At 36.3% G+C, this 21,632-nt stretch overlaps 1 protein-coding gene across 2 annotated transcripts; it reads right to left on the bottom strand.

The window, feature by feature from the left end:
• Positions 1-310: 310 nt before the first annotated feature.
• ranbp3a (RAN binding protein 3a) lies at positions 311-21,451 on the bottom strand. 2 transcript variants are annotated; one of them, XM_084395559.1, is made up of 18 exons: positions 21,363-21,451; positions 16,473-16,555; positions 15,341-15,396; positions 15,226-15,262; positions 13,737-13,823; positions 13,583-13,654; positions 13,158-13,223; positions 12,865-12,957; positions 12,672-12,784; positions 11,614-11,724; positions 10,434-10,525; positions 10,257-10,332; positions 10,027-10,135; positions 6,816-6,940; positions 6,615-6,741; positions 4,568-4,710; positions 4,302-4,482; positions 311-3,501 (listed from the first exon to the last, which is right to left on the bottom strand). In XM_084395559.1, the coding sequence occupies exons 2-18, from the start codon at positions 16,486-16,488 to the stop codon at positions 3,452-3,454; spliced, it is 1,554 nt and encodes a 517-aa protein (XP_084251685.1). In that variant the 5' UTR covers positions 16,489-16,555; positions 21,363-21,451; the 3' UTR covers positions 311-3,451. The 2 variants fall into 2 exon arrangements, with proteins under 2 accessions (XP_084251685.1, XP_084251686.1); XM_084395560.1 differs by having other exon boundaries at positions 13,158-13,220.
• Between the last annotated feature and the right edge of the window lie 181 nt (positions 21,452-21,632).

Here is a 21,632-nt window from a genome sequence, read left to right as displayed (position 1 = left end):
CTGTAAAGCTGCTTTGAAATGATGTGTATTGTGAAAAGCGCTAAAATAAATGTCAATTGAATTGAATTATGAGAGTCTTTCCCAACTGGGAAATGGACAAAACATTAATGGCTCCTTACACTAATGGCATACCAACATTTCTGACCAATCAAATTTCTCTTGAACAAGAAAGCCTCCCTAATACCACCAGCCTTTGAATAACAATGGCAAGCTAGCTGGCGCTGAGGTGTCATTATAGACACTTTACAGAAAACTGCAACCAGAAAAGAAAAATGTAACATATTTAAGGAACACTCAGACAGTGTAGAGATTGCAGACAAAGTAAAAGACTTTATGGAACAAAGGCGGTACAGGTTTCCAAGTGGCAGAATAATGTGACTTAGAAGCAGCATCATATTTCACATGTAAAATCAGCAGATGTGTGTATGTGGGAAAAGTGAAATGGTCTGAATTATTTTTAATTGCAAACATGAATACAATATGTTCCATTAAAAAACAAATATGATTGAGATGCTGGATGCATAACGGAGAAATAAAAAAAGGAAGAGGAAAGAAAGACAAGATCATTTGCATATTCTAGGTTTGGGTTTTTATAATGGTGCAACTTGTCACATGGTTAATGGAAAACAGAAATGTCTATAACCGACCAAATATATGCCCACATTATTACATGTTTCAAATTCGTGGTTAACAAAAAGACAAACTTATTCCAGTGAAGCCAACAGATGTTTATTCCAATAGCAGCCTAGCCCTTCTAAATGATCTTTAAACGCTTCCACCAGAGTGAAATTGTATATTTAAACCACGAGACCAGTGCAGTTGAGTTGTTCTGGACCAGAAATAGCACCGGCATGTTCACAGTCTCTCTAAGGTCTATACAAACAACCCAAAAAAGACAAAAAAAAAAAAAAGTGTGTCCTATACATCTGCTGCCTCTAACACACCGAATGTAAACATTTACAGACATTTACAGCAATCAAATCGCACTGAGCAAACATCTGTTTTGTAAACCTTTAGCCCTGCTAGTTTACGTGCTTTCATATTAATGGGAAAAATCTAACTGTATGGAAACACATTCATTCTGAAGGAGAACAACAGAATGTAATGCTAAAAGCAAAGCAAGTACAACACAAATATGAACACAAAATAAAATAGTTAAGTGCTGTAAGTTGGTATAAACACTAAAACCTCTGCAAACAGGACAAAAATATTATTTAACTTTTAAACTGGATAAATTTATAACAAAGGCCTATTTAGCATTTTGAACAACGTATCTACATATCTCTCGTTTTATTTATTTTTTACAATATTTTAATTAAAGCGTGTTTGAAGAGTATCCTACTATAAAACTACAAAATGTAACTTGTTCTCATCTGAACACATTTAGGTGAAAAACAGAATAAAGGATGATTATTTCAACTCTTTCTTTAGTCTTCTTATCATATGCTACACACCCTGCTCTTCCTCTATGTGAATGGCAGGATGGAGCAACGGATCCTCTGCTTCAGACACATTACAGCATGTGTGTTGACGGAAACAGTCAGACAGTGTACCGTACATTGTTGTCTATTGTAACATTTTGTGAAAATGCTACAAATGAGTACCGATCGCTGGCAGTGTATTAAGGATATTCAGCAGCAGAGTGGGAAAAGCCCTTCTTTGACTACATTGTGTGAGGCTTCTGTATGTTGTTTGGTAGTAATGCGCCTTATGAGTGATGTCTGACCCACACTAGCTGACACACCTGCCTTCTAGAACTTAAGATCAGGTTGTGCTTCTTTATAAAAGGGCATAGCTTGCAAAAAACATCTAGGTCACATTCACCCTAAAATCAAAACAAAGCAACAACAAAATTATTATTACTTATTAAAATTACTGTTATACAATTGTATGTATAACTGTAATATAATATAATATAATACAATACATCAATGAAGCCTGATTAAAGGTCATTCATGTGTTTTGTATTATGGCATTATTTTGATAATTTTTTGCCAAATAAGCACACTAGAGTTTTAAAAACCCAAATTAGCTCAAATTAAAGGCAGTGTAACAAATACTACCATGATGTACATTTAAAAAATGAGAATGCATTTTCTTTCATATTAAAGTAGACTGCTGAAAATTGAGGTTGGATGAATGTTATCTAGAAAAATAAGATCTTAACAAATGATTGGATTTTAGTGTGAATTACGACCCAGATATGTTCCTGTGAGAGTCAACCCAACAGGCCGGCTCTAAACGCTCCGCAATCACAAAAAGTGATTCCACTATTTAAAAATAAAATAAAAATAGTCCAAATGTTAAACTAATCACTATTTGTTAACAAAAAAATTCCTGTTAAATGAGACATTCTTTCACTAATTTAATGACAAAAACTCTTCAATAAACAAAATATGTTATATATGAAAAACACTGTAAATAGTATTATTGTAGTAACAGACAGTACAGAACCAATTTTATGATAATAATTAATGTCATCATTAATAAGACATTTTGCTATAAAACTTGCGATCCTAAACCATGTACAATACTAACTCTTGATATACAGGACATTTTCATAAAAATATACTGTGTGAAAAGGTACTATTGCATTGAAACTGGAGGATAATTTACAGTAAGTATTTGTACAACTCTTCCTTTTGTTTGTTGGCGAGGTCAACCTCGCCGTGATGATTTTTAAAAAGTTGAAACGTTTTACCCAAAAATGAAAACTGTCTTCGTTTTACACACCCTCACGTCATGCCAAACCCATGTTCTGTGAATTTCCAGAACCCTCAAAAACTTTTGCAGCATATAGAGCTTTGAAACGACAATTTTCATTTATGGGTAAACCTTTCCTGTAAGTAAACAGACTAAACAAATTTGATATAATATGAATAATGTAATAAATGAGGTCCACTTAAAGCTGCATTGTGAATGTTTCTGATTATGGACTCTGTTTAGATAAGAGCAGTCTCATGAGTGATCAGCTCTCTTTCAACATTGTACTGTTCTACAGCACTATATGAGCAAACTACCGAGTAAACTAAACGCCGCTTACGCATCCCATGACTCATCTGAAATCCTTCTGAGATCTAAAGTGAGTGAGGGAAGATTTATACAGTGCAGCTGAAACTGAAACTGAGATGGTTGGTCTCTGCGTGCACTCTAATCTGTTTCCACTCGGGGGGGGGGATGGAATAATTAAGTCTCACATAAACGAGTTATGACATTTAAGAAATCTTGACGGTTTACTAAAACACTAAGAGCCTCTCATTTTCATCAATATGATGACATTGAGAGTGTTACGTGTGCAGTCTTTTTTTGCGGTTAAAAATGCAATAAATAAAACCAGCTGAACACATGACTATAGTACACCTGAAGGAGTTTGGAGAAAAACACCTGCATAGTATTTGAGCTGATCAGAGGGCTGCAGTGAGGCATTGTGGGATAGAAATCAGCAGCAGGCTCAGCACTGTGTGTCACCTGTGGATGAACACACACCAGCCTCTGGGGTACCTGAAAATAATAGACAAAACCGGATTAAATTTGCAAAGCACAGATTTCATATTTTATTTAGTTTATATCTCGCAAGTCTGACTTTTGTAAACTCGCATTCGCGAGAAAAAAAAAGTACGATTTGTGAGATAAAAAGTCGTAATTACCTTTTTTATTCTGTGGAGGAAAGGGAGAGATAAGTGCTTCACTTAAAAATCTAGTTTAAAGTTTGTGAAAGCAGTCTCAATTCATGAACTTCAAATTTCCATTTAAGGACAGTAAAATTTCTTGTTTTATGGCTTTTTTCCTGCATATATGAATTTAGACCACATGACTTTGATTTGGTGGACAAAAAAAAAGGCTTTTTTTCCTTCATTATGATATCAGTATCAACTGGATGTTTTTGACTGTAAGCCTCCAAAAAACATTAAAAAAAAAGTTTATATATTTTTTTTTAAACATGTTCATTTAAAAGATGTATTCAAGTCATTTGATGTAAGAATATATTTTTTTAATGTTTTAATAAATTAATTTTTGCTGCTTATGGTAATCTATGGATACATTTCATGCTTGATTTTAAGGGCATTTTTGTTTTTTTATGATAAAAAAAATTAAAATCATACAAATTTGTGCTGGGTTGTCCTTTGTAAAATCTGGGTCCTGAAGCCAAATCTATTAGGAACATCTGCTTTAAAGTAGTTCCTTATAATACCACGTAAATATAGATTTTTATTTTATTTTTCCTGCACCTTACCAGTGTAGAACGTAACCATCTTTAGTGCCACAACCACAAGCTCATAGAATTTGACATGAAAGATTACCTGGATCAGGCGTAGCCGCTTTGGGGGGCGTGCGGGACTCGTCGTCGTCGTCACTGAAGCGGATGACCTCTCCGGCGGGGGGATCCGGCTGGCCGTCAGACTCCTGACCCCCAATGCTCCTCAGCGCCAGGATACGATGATGCAGGGCTGCAAAGAGCTGGGCAGCATCCTTAGAGCTGGACTGAGAGATGAGATGAGACCACATAAGACCAACCACTTAACACTCACTGTTCACAGCCTCTCATTACGACTATAATCATTCTTACAGATATGAGGAAGACTTTGACGCCATGCTCGTCTGTGTCCATGGCTGTTATTCTGAGACTCTTCTCGCTGGCTTTATCCACCTGCATCTGAGGCCAAAGCTTAGTGTTGAGGATCACTCGAAGACTTCCTTGAGTCCGCATGACTGCAAGCCACAAACAAACACCAGGATCAGAAACACTACGCTGTGAATGAGTTACACCTATGCTCCTTCTAAAACTTGTGTCTGACAAACATGTTTCATGAGAATTTGTTGCAAATTTGTCAACCAAAAGTTTCACACAGTTATAGGTCGGTCGGTATATAGGAAAGATCAATTAAATGTCCAGTATTTGGCCATTCTGAGACTACTGGCATCAGCCACTGACTTGAGCACCCATGGCGTATAAAACAGAAGTATTAGCTCCCCCTTGTGACAATTCCAAAATCTGCAGACAGCTTTGTAATGAACATGAGCTGTTTTTGAATATGTTTAATGTATTTTGCATAAATATTGTGTAAAAGGAGCATACAATAAATTTCAGCTGTTTTGTGCATTTTATCGGCTCACTTTAAATTGTTCTGAAATAATAGTTCAAATGTTTGGGGTCAGTCATTTTTTTTAAATGTAATTAATGCTTTTATTCAGCATGCTCCTTTTAGCATTTGTTTAGGACTAACAAATATTCATCAAAGAATCCTGAAATAAAAAAGTATCACCATTTCCACAAAACATTTAAGCAGCACAACTGTTTTCAACACTGATTTCTTGAGCAGTAAATCAGCATAATAGAATGGTTTCTGAAGGATCATGTGACACTGAAGACTGGAGTAATGATGCTGAAAATTCAGCTTTGATCACATGAATAAATTACATTAAAATCGAAAACAATCATTTTAAATTGTAATAATATATTACATAATATTACAGATTTTTACTGTATTTTTGATTAAATAAACAAAAATTGGTGAACAAATGACAAATGAACAAATGACTTTCAAAAACATTTAAAAAAATGTTTTAAGATTTTTTAAAAATCTTACAGACAGCAAAAGTTTGAACAGTTGTGTATATCATAAGACTTAAAATACAGAACTACATGTATGAAAAAAAAGATCAGATATTCTGTGTTAGACCTCCTTTTGTGGTTCAAGGAAGCAAAAATATATTGGAATGAAATGAGTACATGACTACAAAACATTCATTTTTGGGTGAACTATTTCTTTAAACGTCAGTCATTGGCCATTTTACTCTGGCACATGTCCACTATTAGCCTGGTTAAAACCAGACCATTCTCAGTAGTAACTGAGTTATGGTCTGGCAAAGCTTCATTAATAACTCATTTCCAAAGGGGCGTCACCAACGGACGTCGCTCAAATGCCTCTGGGCGCAATTGGATAGACCTAAAACCAATCAGAGCGATCGTCATCGTGTAAAGCCATATGCTGCGTCCCAATTCGCCTAAGTTACACTACGCCATAAAAGTATGTACTCTTTTTGTGAAGAAAAGGTATTTACTTTTGAATGTGTAGCAAAAAAGTAGGCAAGCTTTGGGACATACTACTTCATCATCTTTATCGGACGGATCTGTCACGTAACCTGCCCTGTCAATCATCTTGTCACAGTTAAAATCCTCTATTAAATCTAATTTAATTTCCTACTGTTTCGGAGAGAAATGTAGTAGCACGTTCATCTGCCAGTGGGTCTTTCATGGAGACTGTCCTCATGCGTTTGCAATTTGAATATAATAATGCATTTAAAAGTTGGTGCGCTTCACCAACGGACGTCGCTCAAATGCCTCTGGGCGCAAATGGATAGACCTAAAACCAATCAGAGCGATCGTCATTGTGTAAAGCTCACCTCAACGTTTCTGATTGGTGCCGCGATTTCGACGGATTGGAAATGGGCTTGAATGAGCTCTTTGCCAGACTACTTGCAGAGCAAATCTAAATTTGCCTGGAAGTTGTCTGGGTTTTCCCAGGCTAGTCCACTATCAAAACACCAGCAAATTCACAGTAAAATGTAAAGAGTGAAGGAGATTCGACCAAGGCCTTTTACAACATCATTACCCAGTCTGGATTGTAAGGTGCCGTCATCCGCTGTCGCTGATGTCATGTCATTAAGCCTGAGCACTCCACATCCTCTCTCCACCCACGACTGAGACGTCATCTCAAACACAAACAACTTACACTGCATCTGAAAACACACAGGACAGTGCAGCATCATCTTCTCATGTGTCTGTCTCGATCAGATGCGAGAGCTGCTCTCACCTGCAGCACGTTGCTCTCAGACTCCTCGCCTGTCCTGACCTCCACCCGCTCTAATAAACACTTCTGGGGCTTGTGTGCTTCATGTCGCGCCGCCGACTCCTCCAGAGACTCTTTCATGCTGTCACCTACAGAACATTACAGAATCACATAAATTAACTTGAATGATTTAGCGCAGTGGTTCCTAAACAGTGGTGCAAGAAAATGGTGGAAAATGTAACTTAGATTACCATACAAAAGTTTGGGGTCATAAAGATTATTTTATTTTGGGGGGAAAAAATATTTTGATTCAGCAGGGATGTGTTAAATTGATCAACATCGCATTGATCAATGTCACAAAAGATTTATATTTCAAATAAATGCTGTTCGTTTGAATTGTGATTATTATTATTGATAGTAATGTATGTTTCTTAAGTACCAAATCAACATGTTAGTATGATTTCTGAAGGATCATGTAACGTAGATGACTGGAGTAATGATCTGAATATTCAGCTTTGATCACAGAAATACATTTAAAAATGAATGAAAACATAAAACCGTTATTTTAACTTGTTTTTTTTTTTTACTGTATTTTGGATCAAATAAATGGTGAGAATAAGAGGAAAACAGTATATCAACTAGCATACGTTTACATTTTCATCTATACTTATTTTTCATTTGGCTGAGCTTTAATTAACATGCTCACTGCATGCTGTTACACTATATTTTGAACATCCTGCTACATTTGTTTTGAGGGATTCAAAATCAACAACTTTATATGAATGTCTCAAGGCCCATGTTCGGTTTTATAATTTTGTGCTTTGTTGTTGTTTTACAATCTTGGTTAACCATACTCTTAGAAACATATCTGCTCACGGCCATGTCAACCTGAAACCAGTCTATTGGTAAAAAACATTTGTCCTGGGTTTTTTTTTTTTGTTATTTTAATGTGTTCCTTGAGGTTCACTTGTAATGTTAAAGATTTTTTGCACAAAAAACAAATGTATATACAGACAAGATTTTTCACCCCTGATTCTGACCCTCTGTCTGAAATGATCCGTTTTTAAGGGGCGGCTCCTTTAAGCTTGTCAGTAAACGTACAAAGTTACGATTGGCTTACATCACTGCATAGGAAACAGTATCAACTGTTGCACGCGAGTAAGTGTTTTGAAAACATTATCCATATAAAACCGTTATTACAGCTGAATGCTTCATCTTTTAACAAAAGTTTCTTTGCAAACTCTCCATTACACTGTGTCTCACTGACGAAACAAAATGCTCAGAACAAACATTAAACAACGTTCATACCTGGCATCCCCCTCGAAACGGTTCTCATGCGCGCTTGAATATGTTCAACACTATAAAATCTGACGAAATACAATACTCTTTTTTACAATTATCTTATATAGCCTAGCCATTTTTTATAGGATGGACAGTTGAAGGAACCCAACCTCGTTATACTTAAGAAATATATTTGCTTCTTCTTGGCCTACTAAAGTGTTCCTGCAACGGGAGTATTCTCTGGCTAGAGCGCAGAACAGCGGAGTTTGTATGGACAGAAGTGCATGCCTGAGCTTGTATTTTGGGTTAAGCTGCATTGCTTTGACATTGTGGAAAATAGAATAATAGAAACAAAATGTATTAAGCTTTTTACCCGTTATTATCAATCTAAATTAATCTCGTTTTTTAATTTAACTTAATTTCGTATTTCCTTATTTAAATTTCGTTTTTGTCTTTATTTAAATTTCGTTTTTCTTTATTTAAATTTCGTATTTCCTTATTTAAATTTCGTTTTTGTCTTTATTTAAATTTCGTTTTTCTTTATTTAAATTCAATTTTTCTTTATTTAAATCTACCCTTTACTGTGTCAGTAATTTGTTAGTCAGAAAAATATTAGACTACCTTATTAAAGTATTGCTTAAGTTAACAGACCTGTGTGTGTGTGTGTTACATGCGAGTGTATTTACTTTGTGTTGTTCATGGGGAAGATGTATTTAATATCACTAGTGCAGTGTCCGTTCTCAGAACATATAAGCCCTGCCCGTGTGAGGTGCGCCGCTTCCCGCTCGCATTGTTCTGTAGTTTATTAAAAGTTTATTAATTCTGAACGTGCTGCGTCTCGATCTATATTGCACCAAATGCGACACTGCACTCCCTTGTGAAGTCGACTGGATGAACGGTTCTCGAAATAATCAAAATGCAAACAGACAGACAGACATAGAGAATACTGCCTTTATTAGAGAGAAGAATATGTTCAGCCCCCTCTCTCCGAAGCTTCGAATATTCGATGTTCATTACTACCGAAGCTTCGAAGCTCAAAAAATGGTATTTGGACCAGCCCTAGTTGTCGACAGACTCAAGTGCGTGGAGTACATCAGAAATTGAATGTGCACCTGTATACTGTATCGAGGTAAATAGCGTCAGTGATTATAACAGACCTTATTCACAGCAGCGCCATCATTTTTAATGGGATAGACATCTCTTCAGTGGGTCGAACTGTTATTAATGTGTTTTTGTATTGTTGACGAAACACTGTAAAAATATCTTTCCAAGAAATTTCAGTTGACAAAAAACTCCAGGAAATATGAGCTGTGGAAAATTACGAGTGATCTAGGAGCTTTTACAGCGGATGCCATTGAAAACACGTTAAGTCTATCCCTCATAGCCTCGCTTTCATACTCGTCATGCTGCTGCTCTGAATTAGGTCCATGGGTTCCATTTGCTTTCGACGCAACACTCACATCCAGTGTAGGCAAATGTTAGCCGTTAAGCAATTGAATGACAGTGGGCGGGGCCTATGCTGTGATGATGTGAAACTATTCATCGATGTCTTGCTCTGGAGGCAGGCATATGCAAATGTATCGATTTTGAAAATATGCATTTTCGCACAATCCTAACATGCACTAAAAAAGCAGGTGAGCAATAATTGTTATTTATAAATGAAAAATGCATTTATGAAACATGAAATAGTTGCATATGGTTATCACATTTAAAAAAAAAGTGATTATGCTTCTGACTTTATGCTTGCTTTTGTTGAAAACACCCGAAAATCTAACTGTATAATAAAAATGAAATTTTTCGTCACTTCACACAACATTTTGCTTTCAGTGTGGACAGAAAAGCTGTTTGACGCGGCAGTGTTCTCATTTTGGCCATAGTAACAATGAGCCATTAATCTCAAAACTCAACATGATTTTTGTCAGGTCAGGCTTGTGATTGGGTCTGGAACACATACTTTTCTCCACAGTTTGATCTTGTGAGGATGAAAGCTGGCTGAACAGGCCCATCTCAGACTGAAACTCTCTGCTGCCCCCTGGTAGTTCTGTGCTGAGTTTCGGCAGCGCCTGGAAGTATGCAGTACAAGTGGGATTGAGTGATTTACAAGTCTTGATACTCGGCAACTGTGATCTCTGATAACTTGAGCATGTCAAACTCTGACAAACAGAAAGGAATGTATGACTTTACCAAGACGCGATCCAACATGTTCTGCCCAAAGACAAACTTCACACTGTTGGCATTGCTGTTGTCAGGTTTCTGTGTGCTAAAAGAAACAATATTGATGCCAAGAAAAGTTACAAGTTTCTGTCTGAGGAGATCTGTAAAATGTCTTAAAAACGAACATGAACATTTGAACTGCAGTACCTAGAAGTGGTGCACTGCAAGAAGTAATTTGTTTCCTCTGAATTTTCTGGCAGAAGACGATCAGTATTCTGAGAGTCCCAGCTGTTACCCACCTGCAGCAAATGCAATACTTCAAACAAAACTCCAAAACCAACCTTTTTATTTTTTACTTCTAAATTATTGCACAATTTAAAGCTGCAGTCCGTAACTGTTCAAAATTGACAAGTTACTAAATGAGCAAGTACATCATGAATTCATTTCCCAAACTGTGTTTTTGTCTTGTCCTGAATCACTAGGGTGCACCTATAATAAGTGTTTATATTCAGACTAGTCAGACTAGTTTGGGTGGGCACTGCTGTGGAGGAGCCCAGTACCTGCGTGGTTCATCATAAACAGAGAGAAGTAGCTCCGGCTACAATGTTCTTCCGCAAGACGCATGCAGTTCTGTTTATTAACCACTAGAGCGCTAAAAGTTACGGACTGCAGATTAAATAAGGAACATTAAAAGTTCTGATTTGCAGACATTTATTCAGAATTAGGACTGGATGATAATTAGATCAATTATATCTTTACCTTTTCCCTAGATTTAAAATATAGTCAAAGGGATTAAATAATCAAACTGTATTCAAATCTACTATACTGCAAGTAGATAAAAATTAAAAAACTAAAACATTATCAAATCTAGTATAAAAAAAACAAAAAACAAAGGCATGTTCTCCCCAAATGTTATTCTTTTTTTTTCTTTTTTTTACATGGGGAAAAAAATGTATCTAATGATTTTCATGTATGTGTGACAATATAACAGAGTAATAAACAGCAATATTATCAACATACACTACCGTTTAACAGTTTGGGGTTGGTTTAACTACCGTTAATTCTAAATCATATTATGTGGTGGCTCCTATGATGTTGACTGATGTTTGCAAGCGAAACTCTGAATAAGAAGCATATTCAATCACTTTTTTTTACTGAAGTTTAAATAAGAGAGACTATTAAAACATCAGTCTAATGCATTCATACTCAAGTCAGGGAAGGATAGGAAAACTAAATAAATAAAAAGCCAATTAAATCCTTGTAATATTCCAAATGTTGCTTCATTTTAATATTGACAGCAAAATTGCTGTACTTTAGTACATATTCAATATATAACCCAGTCCAAATAGAAATCACACAGAGAACATCAGGATCAGATGAATCAAACCTTTGCTCTGTCCCTCATATTCTGTCCAAATACAAAACTGGCCTCAACCGGGGCATCGTGTCCTTCAGGTTTGTCATCTGTTTTTTCCCCCAAAGTACTGTTGTTCTGTACCTTAAAAGAAATAACAAAAAGTCATTTTAAGTTTAAAAGGGTGACCAAATGACATATGTTCACTTTTCTGTATTCACGCATCAAAGATTTAACTAAAAATGCTGGGTCAGCCAAAAAAAAAAAAATGTTTAGCACAAGATGACAAACTATTTTCTGGAAACCAAAACTAAACTTGTCTGGCCTTTGGACCGTAGCCCATGAGTGCTTCAAACATGCTTCCTTTGTAGAATATGAAAAACACACAGTTTAAACATTTCAGTGTCTCCTAAATATATGTGGTCAATTAAAGCCTCACTTCAAAATATATAAATTCCTTTGTGTTATATAACAAATTTGGACTTTATATAGCACAAATACACATTTGAAGCAAAAAAAGAAGCCTGGTATGCTTCAAATGATATATAACAGGTTATTATATGGTTTAAAACTAATACAAAAAGTATTTTGACACGGATTGTCAAATCATTATACTGCCATTAATCTATTTTTGTGACGATTCATTTTAAAGTGCCCCTTTAATGCTTATGCATTTTCGAAAATTACCTTTCATACGGTTGTAATATGGTTGTTTGTGAATATAAAAGGTCTGCAAAGTTTTAAAAATCAAAGTGAATGATAAATAAAGTTATTGTCTTCTAAAAGAAAAAAAAACGATTTAAAAATTCAGAGTCATCAGCAATTCCAGTCTTATTTCCAGTTACATACCTATGTAACAATGTAACAAATTTGCATAATGCCAGCCTATGGTCTTCATTGGCCGCTCACAAACCATGTCTACTTTGACCCGGCATTAAACACTGTAGTTGTAGCTAAGACTGGAAGAGTTTGGTTTGTGTTGTAGACATGTTGAGAAGAGGCTGTTTTCAGCTCTGCAAATCCACTTACAAAGGATGAGGACTCGGGCTCGAATTGATACGGTAAAACCGGCGGTTCGAGTCATGTCTTACCAATGCCATGTCATTTTCCTGTGTGCCAGCAGCAGACATCTCTGAGTTACGTTCACATTCTGTTCCTCCATCTGAGAGGTTTTTCACTCCGTTTGAACTGCTGTTGCTCGTGTCTGGTGAAACAACATACATGTTACATGCTGTAGTTCTCCTTCAGCTGGTCTACTTGAGCTGATATTCATCATGTACTCACTGTTCTGAGGGGGGGTTCGGGCCGGAGGGGGCTGCAGCACTGGAGGTCGCAGAATGCTGCGCTGGGCTTCTTTGGGTTTGGGGCTAGGGACACCTGAAACGAATCAATCAAATAATGATTGCTGTGAACTCATCATCCCTCAAGCTCTCAGGCCCTCTGCGGGTCTCTGGTACTGAAAGTTCAAATGGTGACTATCTGTGGAATCATGTAAATAAACAATCTTATGAAAGCACCACAAATGGACATTAATCAACAAACTGTTCAAAACAGCAGATGCTTGAACACTGACTCACCAGTGCTCGGTGCCTGACCATGGATCAGAGTCGGGGGTTTCAGGCGAAACCCCACAGTCTTCTCTTCTGGTGGAAAAAAAACAAACAATTGAGAAAATGAGATATGTCAACATGAAACTAAAACTGACACTTTCTTCCTTTCTCCAATGTAAATGTATTGTGCAAATGTTTGTCTTTGTAAACTTTGAAAATGTAATAACTAAGCTCCATTTCTGAAACAACTTTCCTTTTTATGTCCATCAAATACAGACCACTTTTGATCAATTCCTAATGGATAAAATCAACTCTTGAGTCATTTATTTCTCACTGAATATCCTGCTGCACTCATAAATGTCACATGATGAACATAAAACAGGCTGCCATTTTATGCTGAGTTATAATGTGTTATTTGGTATAAGTTTGTAGCACACTGTATCAAGTCTCACCAGGTTCTGAGTCGGAGTTTCCGGTTGGTGACTGACAGAAACTGGATGGCATGAAAACATTATTCTTAGAAACTGCGAAAAGGAAAAGAAAGTGTGTCAAAGAAACCAGGCTAAAGATCTGTTATTACTTTCCAGGTGTAAATCTCTGGATTACCGGAATGAGTTGGTGGGAATTGTGCAAATGGTGATGTTCTTCCTCTTTTGGCAGCAGGACTGTATCTGCCATCTTCTTTATCAGAGTCTGGGGGAGAAAAGACACATGCATAAATGAATTCTTCATACACAACTCAATGGATGAAGCACATTTTCAAGACATTTAAATTTAAATTGCAGTTATATAGCTTTAAAAAAAAAAAAAAAAAAATTATATATATCATATCTATATCTATATCTAAAAAAAATTTTTTAGCTATATAACTGCAATTTAAATAAGGATGTCAAAAATATTATTATATTATATTTTAGCAAGCAATTAATTTTAATTAATTGAACCATCAAACAAAATCAAGATGATTTAGGTGGTGAAATTTGCTAGTGCTGCTCGATTAGGGCAAAAATCATAATGACGATTATTTCACATGATTTGCACCATATGACCTAAACCTTATACGAGTAGTTTATTATAAGGGTTAGTTTACTCAAAAATGAAAATTCTATCATTAATTACTCACCCTAATGTCCTTCTAAACCTGTAAGACTTTCGTTCATCTTCAGAACACAAATGAAGATCTTTATGATGAAATCTGAGAGCTTTTTGTCCTTCCATTGACAGCCTAAGCAACTACCACTTTGACACTTCAAAAAGTTCATAAAGAGATCGTTAAACTAATATGAATTGGGTGGTTTAGTCAAAATTTTCTGAAGAGACAAGACCGCTTTATATGATGAACAGATTGAATTTAGGATTATATTCACATACGATCTCTTTATGAACTTTTTGAAGAATCAAAGTGCCAGTTGCGTAGCTGTCAATGGAGGGACAGAAAGCTCTCAGATTTAATCAAAAAGATCTTCATTTGTGTTCCGAAGATGAACGAAAGTCTTACAGGTTTGGAACGACACGAGGGTGAGTAATTAATGACAGAATTCTCATTTGCGGGTCAACTATCCCTTTAGCGATAGCTATGCATTTCAAGTATGTATTTGATGAACATTTCCTATGATTTCTACATTTTAGATACCAGCCAAATTTAAATTTAAAATTAAAGTTAAAAAGTTAAAATTATTGAAAATAAGTAAACAGTCAGTAATACAATAAAAAAAGCAAATTACAAACAATAACACAAATACAATAGGAAAAAGATAATAATAAAACAAACAGTGCTTTAAGTTTTTCATTCAAGTAGGCTATATAAGTATTCAGCTAACAGCCTACTACAAAAAATGAATAATAAAATGTAAAATAAAACACAGCATTGTCTTCACTGTGAGAATTAAACTTCTTTTTATTCTTATTAAAGCAACCAAAGTAATTCGGTCAAGGGCAGAGTGTGATTTCATTTAATTGCACAGCCCTAAAATGTGCTTAACTGGGCCACAACAAACTTTTTTTTTTTTCCCATCTAATTATATAAAATATGTTTCTTTATGAAATTCAGCATTTCAATAATATATTTTGTTGACTGTAAAAAGACTAAACTCACCTTCTCCATCCTCTGTGCTGGATCCGTCTGCTGACCTCTGGGGACAGAATCAGTGTCTTAAAGCCAGTTTTGGAAAGGTGTGATCAGAGTCAGTAAGAACTGGTGCTGGTCTTACCTTTTGTGTTTTATCCTTCTGAAACACAAACACTGGAGGAGCAACAGCAGGTTTCTCTGCAAGATGAAAAACAAGATGTCTGAGTCAGTGTGAGTGGATATGATTCAATCACTTTGTACCAAAACCAAGTGCTTTCTGTTTTACAACATTCTACAACAGATAAAGTGTGAGAAATGTTGATTATAAATGTATTTTATTGTATACATTTAGGCCTTGTCCACACTAATACGTTTTCGTTTGAAAAGGCATCTTTTTCTCGCCCTTTTGGCACTTTTGTCCTGCGAAAACTGAGCTTTTTAAAAATGCTTTCACAAGTGGATACATTTGAAAATACAGTTTACGCATTGTAGTATGGACTGTGAAAACGGAGGTATTTGTTACACATATTGAACCGATAGTTTGTGGCTGTTATGTGCCATTCACTTTTATACTGCTGCTAAAGATATGTTACTTTTGTACAATCTTCATATCGCAGTACTGTAATATTTCAACTCAGATCAATATTTCGTGTCTAATTATTTACTTATGTGGCAAGTAGCCGTGAAGGTCCTTATTCTGATATAACAACCGGCTGGATGTACATTATCCCTTACATAAATTATCAATCAGATGACAGAAGGCATGAAGTAGATTGTGTACAACAGGATTTCAGGCAAAGTTTTGATTAAGTTGATCATTCAGAGGCCTTAATTAAGGGTTAATATCTTAGAATTATAAAGCCTCTGTCCTGTCACATTCTTTAGCTGATCTTTATTAATACAATAGCACAAATATGCACAGATCAAACAAAGCCCAGAAACAGAGCAGAACAACTCGTGAGGGCAAAGGAAAAAGTTACAACCTTTTAGAAACAGATGGGCTAAAAAACCGAAAACCCAAAGAAAATACTTTTTGCTTCAATTGTTTCTGTCTATTTTTGTTACCATGGGCTTGCAGAGATAATGTCCTATAACACATCTACTGGTTACCGGCTCTGATGCAGTGCACTGACCCATTTAAAGCCTCAGTCCATTCTCTCTGAATGAATGATTCTGAGAGCGCAAATCAGACTGTTCAAAATGACTGTCCCAATAATATCACAAAAGAATTGCAGAAGAGATCATCTTTTTATCCGTTTGCCAACACAACTCACCGTTGTCATCTGCCATGCTGCTGTCTGATCCCTCCTCAGGATGAAGTTAAGCTCTTCGGTTTCCAACCATCAGAGAGAAAACACTAAATAAAATATGGTGGCAAAAGCATGAGAGTTCAATTAAATAAATAAAAAATGACAAGAATAAAATAGCCTAAATATAATAAAAAGTTAAAAGGCAAAGCTTACCAGCTTACAAACACAAACACTTTAAAAGAACAGTTCAACCATAACTGAACATTTTGTCATGTTGTTACATTTGTATGACTGTACATTTCTTCAGAATATTATAGCACTTTTTTTAAATACTATGAAAGTGAATGAGTTTAATGAATCTAGTATAGAAAAAAACAACCTGAATGATTCGTTCATGAATCTGAAACTCACCGAGTCAATGATACAGTCATTATTAATCATCATATTGAACAGAAGAGGCTACATTCAAAAATATATAGGCTAGCCTATATTCAAACAGCTGTGATATTTTAAAGGTGCATTGCGCAACATTTCATGTTAAAAATACCCGTTTTTCTAACCCATACATGCTTAAACAATTGCCTGATGGGCTGAATGAGCCCTTCTATGATCACTGCGATTGCCTCTATAATCCTGTACAGTAAAATAAATAAGAGGGATTCGGGTCGGAATCGACTGGGCGTGACGTCATGCGCGTTCACGCTCACCTGGCTATGTCTGGCAGGTTTGTGTATTCGCCGCCATTATCCGCATCAGCGAAGACAACTCAAGCGACTTTTGCAAAAGTAGAAGATGGATTCAAAGAGACCGGCTTCTAGTTCATCCCAAACCCCAACGCAAACTCCACGTAACCGCGTGCACAACTCTGGTTGCAGTTTCGTGTGTCGCCAGAAGGGGGCATAGTTCTGCAAAAACTCAGAGACTTGCGCAATGCACCTTTAAATGACTAGGCCTACATACACTGCTGAATATTATGTCAAAAGCACTTATGGTTAATGATATGATTACAGATAATAACCTAGATGTGCTGTGTTTGACAGAAACCTGGCTAAAACCAGACGATTACATTACTTGAAATGAGTCAAGATTTCTGTTATAAACACGAGCCTCGTCTGAAAGGCAAAGGGGGAGGTGTTGCTGTAATTTATAGTAATATCTTCAGAATTACTGATAAGTCTTGTTTTAAATATAATTCTTTTGAAGTGTTGGTGCTTAATGTAACACTATCTAGTGTAAATAAATGATAAATCACATTTGAGATTTGTGCTGGCTACTGTATACAGGACCAGGGCACCATACAGACTTTATCAAAGAATTTGCTGATTTCCTATTAGAGTTAGTACTGGCTGCAGATAAAGTCCTAATTGTTGGTGATTTTAATATACATGTAGATAACGAAAAAGATGCATTGGGATTGATTGGCATTTAAAGACATTCTGAACTCTATTGGAGTTAGACAACACGTGTCAGGACCTACTCATTGTCGTAATCATACCCTAGATCTAATATTGTTGCATGGAATCAATGTTGATGCCGTTGAAATTCTACAGCAGAGCGATGACATCTCAGATCGTTATCTAGTCTCGTGTATACTCCATTTAGCCAAGGCTGCAAAGTCGACTCTGAGACTGCTCTCATCAGTCACAAATGATTTGCTCTTATCATCTGATCGTGGTTGTATCTCTCTCTATTAGTGTTACTCGATCTTAGTGCTGCCTTTGATACTATTGACCACAACATTCTTTAAAATGGACTCGAAAATGATGTTGGCATTAGTGGAATTGCATTAGCATGGTTTAAATCCTACTTATCTGACCGTTATCAGTTTGTAGCAGTAAATGAAGAGATCAAAAAGTTCAGTATGGCGTACCACAAGGCTCAGTACTAGGACCATTGCTGTTCACTCTGTACATGCTACCCTTGGGAGATATCATTAGGAAGCATGGCATTAGTTTTCACTGTTATGCTGATGATACTCTATATTTCTTCACGCCCTGACGAAACTTACCAATTCACAAAATTAACGGAATGCATAGCTGATATAAAAAAACTATATGACTAGTAATTTCCTACTACTTAATTCTGAAAAAACAGAGATTCTAATTATTGGACAAAAAACTTCCTCACGTAATAACCTAGAACACTGTCTAACACTTGATGGCTGCTCTGTCAAGTCTTCGTCGTCGGTTAGGAACCTGGGTGTGCGCTTTGATACCAATCTTTCATTTAAAAATCACATTTTTCCATCTTAAAAAATATATATAAAATGACATCATATGCTCTCAATGACAAACACGGAACAATTAGTTCATGCGTTCATGACCTCAAGGCTAGATTATTGTAATGCTCTAATGGGTGGTTTCCCTGCACACTTAAAGCAGCACTCAGTAGCTTCGGGATTTCTTCGCTGTATTCTCGCTTTTTGCTCGCAGGTTTCTCTCTAGAGCTCCCCCACAGCTTTGGAATAGATATTTGACAACACTGTTGTAAAAACTCTTTGGTGATTCTCAGACACCAGAGGCTAGTAGATCAACGACATCAAAGCAGATGGGACATTCTTTAAAACGTCTTCTTCCTTCGGGTTCGGACAGCGTGAGGGAGCGCAATAATGACAGTATTTGAGCAGATTTCTTTTGGCCGTAAAGCAATTGTTTACATCGCGAGACCTGATATCACGCGATACTTCCTGCCGCGCTGGCCGGCGGCCCGCCGTCTCAAAGTTGCAAGTGCGAATTTTCCGCTCACGGGCACCAGGGGGGTGCGAAACGACCACCATTCAACCCGAAATAAGTAATATAACCATTCCAATGACTCCGAAGCTGTTCAGTTAAGGTAAAAAAGTTACTTAATTCACCTTTAATAAACAAATTACAGCTGGTCCAAAACACAGCAGCTCGAGTTCTTACTAGAACCAGAAAGTATGACCATATTAGCCCGGTTCTGTCAACACTGCATTGGCTCCCTATTAAACATTGTATAAATTAGAAAATATTGCTGATTACTTACTTACAAAGCAGTAATTGGTTTAGCTCCGCAGTACTTGAGCGAGCTCTTAATGCATTATAGTCCTTCATCTATTGCGATCTCAAAATTCTGGCCAGTTGATAACCTAGAATATCAAAATATAGCCTACTGCTTTTCCTATATAGCACCTAAACTCTGGAACAGTCTTCCTAACATTGTCCGGGAAGCAGGCACATTCTGTCAGTTCAAATATAGACTAAAAACACATCTCTTTGACCTAGCATACACATAACACATTATAAACTTCTATAATTCAATGTTAGGATGCATAGTTTAGGTCAGCCGGAACCAGGAACACTTCCCATAAATCCTGATGTACTTGTTACATCATAAGAAGAATGACGTCTACGCTAATATTAGTCTTTCTGTTTATCCCGAGGTTTACCGCAGATCCAGGCCATATCCAGATCTGATGAAGGACCTGCGCCTGGACTCGACGACAACGCAGTCCTGAAGTGTCAACTAGTCTCTCCCCTGTGAAGGCCTCCTTCCCTTTACCTCTGTACAGATAAAACTTTGTCGAAATAATTCATGGCTATGCGGAAGCGATAAATAATTCTGTATTATAATTTTTTAAGGCCAGACAAGTAATTTGTTTAGGTCAATTTGTAAAGAAAGACTACATGTCTGCGCACATATATAGTCAAACACGCGTACAGACTAAACACGTAATACGTATGTGCACGCCATTAGCGTTTTCACAGGTTTGCGTTTTTGAAGTTTGTGCAGAGATAAAAAAAAAAATCATAATTTTTCACCTGGGAACCTATTTCAAGGTTTGCGTTCTCGAGTCGCCAGGCACTGTTGTTGTGCGAAATGAGTGGGCCGGAGCGCGTTAAGGGTTTCTGTTAAGGGCCCCTAAGTTAATAACTAATGTTCTTTGCAACAGAAGTGAATCAATCAAAACTAACTTTAGCTGGACAATAACTTTATTCTAGAGCTGCTGTAAAGCCAAAACAATCTGTTACTTTAATTTCCTATTATCTCTGTAAAGCTGCTTTGAAACAATCTATATTGTTAAAAACGCTACATAAATGAAGGTGACTTGACTACATGCATATTTATTGACCTGTTAAAGTTAGTATGAAATAAAAGTTACAATCTTTTCTTTCCTATTGTGACGTATATTCCAAATGAAATGGCTTCTCAAACAAGAAAAAAAATGTAGGGCTGAACTTTATTTTTTTCCATGGGGAATTGATTGGTGGCTAGCTACAACTGTGTTGGTTTTCAAATATCAAAAAGGCTAAAGTTTCAGATAAACTTTAATTAAATCAGTTAAAAATATATATACTTCCTAAACATTTAAATTCGTATTAATAGAAGAATAGATTTTTAACATAAAAATTGTATTTGCTGTACAAAAAGGCACCTAAACTCACTACACACATCACAGTTGACTTTCTAGGCTGGAAAAAGAGCACACCGTAATTCCTCTTAATGCCTCTTACTCAAACGACGTTTATAACGTGTTGAAACTGACACATCAACTACTGCCACAAACTAACGTTACCAGAAACCCCCAGACAGAAATAACTGCAATACACGCATTTACAGCGACAACCAGTATACAATTGATGGAAATAGCAGAAATGTACATGCCTGCATATAAACAGAAACAAATATACAGTACCTGGACATAATTAAAACTCTTCTGAAAGAAAATATGAATAAACACAAATGTATGTATTGTAAACATTAGTTATGTCTCTTACTGAGGCCGGTGCGTTTAAATGCTACGAAAAAAATGCGTAATTAAATCAACAACAATAAGCAAGCACTCGATCTCTCAACTCCAAACAGTTTAAGACATCATACCATGACTCATTATAATTAATAAACGGGTATGGCAAAAGATAAACAGGTATTTAAGACACAAACACCTCTTACCCTCGTCTGTCACCTCCGCCATCTTACTTCCGGTTGTCTAACCATAATCCCTTGCGCTCAACAGTGACGCAGAGAGCGTGAGCTGCACTGAGCACAGATCTGTGGCGCGTTTGCAGAGTAGAGGAATGATATTAGCCTATTAAAGAATTATAATGTTGTTTTATTTTATTTTACTTTAACCTGTTAACTATCACTCCCCTTTTTGAGCATCGATCTTAAATAGTTCATGAATGCTTTGGAATACAGACCTAAAGTTGGTCGCTTTTTAAG

This window comes from Rutilus rutilus (assembly GCF_951802725.1).
Source record: "Rutilus rutilus genome assembly, chromosome: 22".
NCBI lineage: Eukaryota > Metazoa > Chordata > Actinopteri > Cypriniformes > Leuciscidae > Rutilus > Rutilus rutilus.
This window is presented reverse-complemented; position numbering and strand designations above follow the sequence as displayed.

Excerpts from the sequence above, each read along its gene's own strand:
- ranbp3a (XM_084395559.1), bottom strand. Across the intron at positions 13,824-15,225 it reads CAGCACAGAGGATGGAGAAG|ACTCTGATAAAGAAGATGGC; the intron begins GTGAGTTTAGTC and ends TTTCTCCCCCAG. Across the intron at positions 6,941-10,026 it reads AGATCAAACTGTGGAGAAAA|GTGACAGCATGAAAGAGTCT; the intron begins GTATGTGTTCCA and ends AATGTTCTGTAG.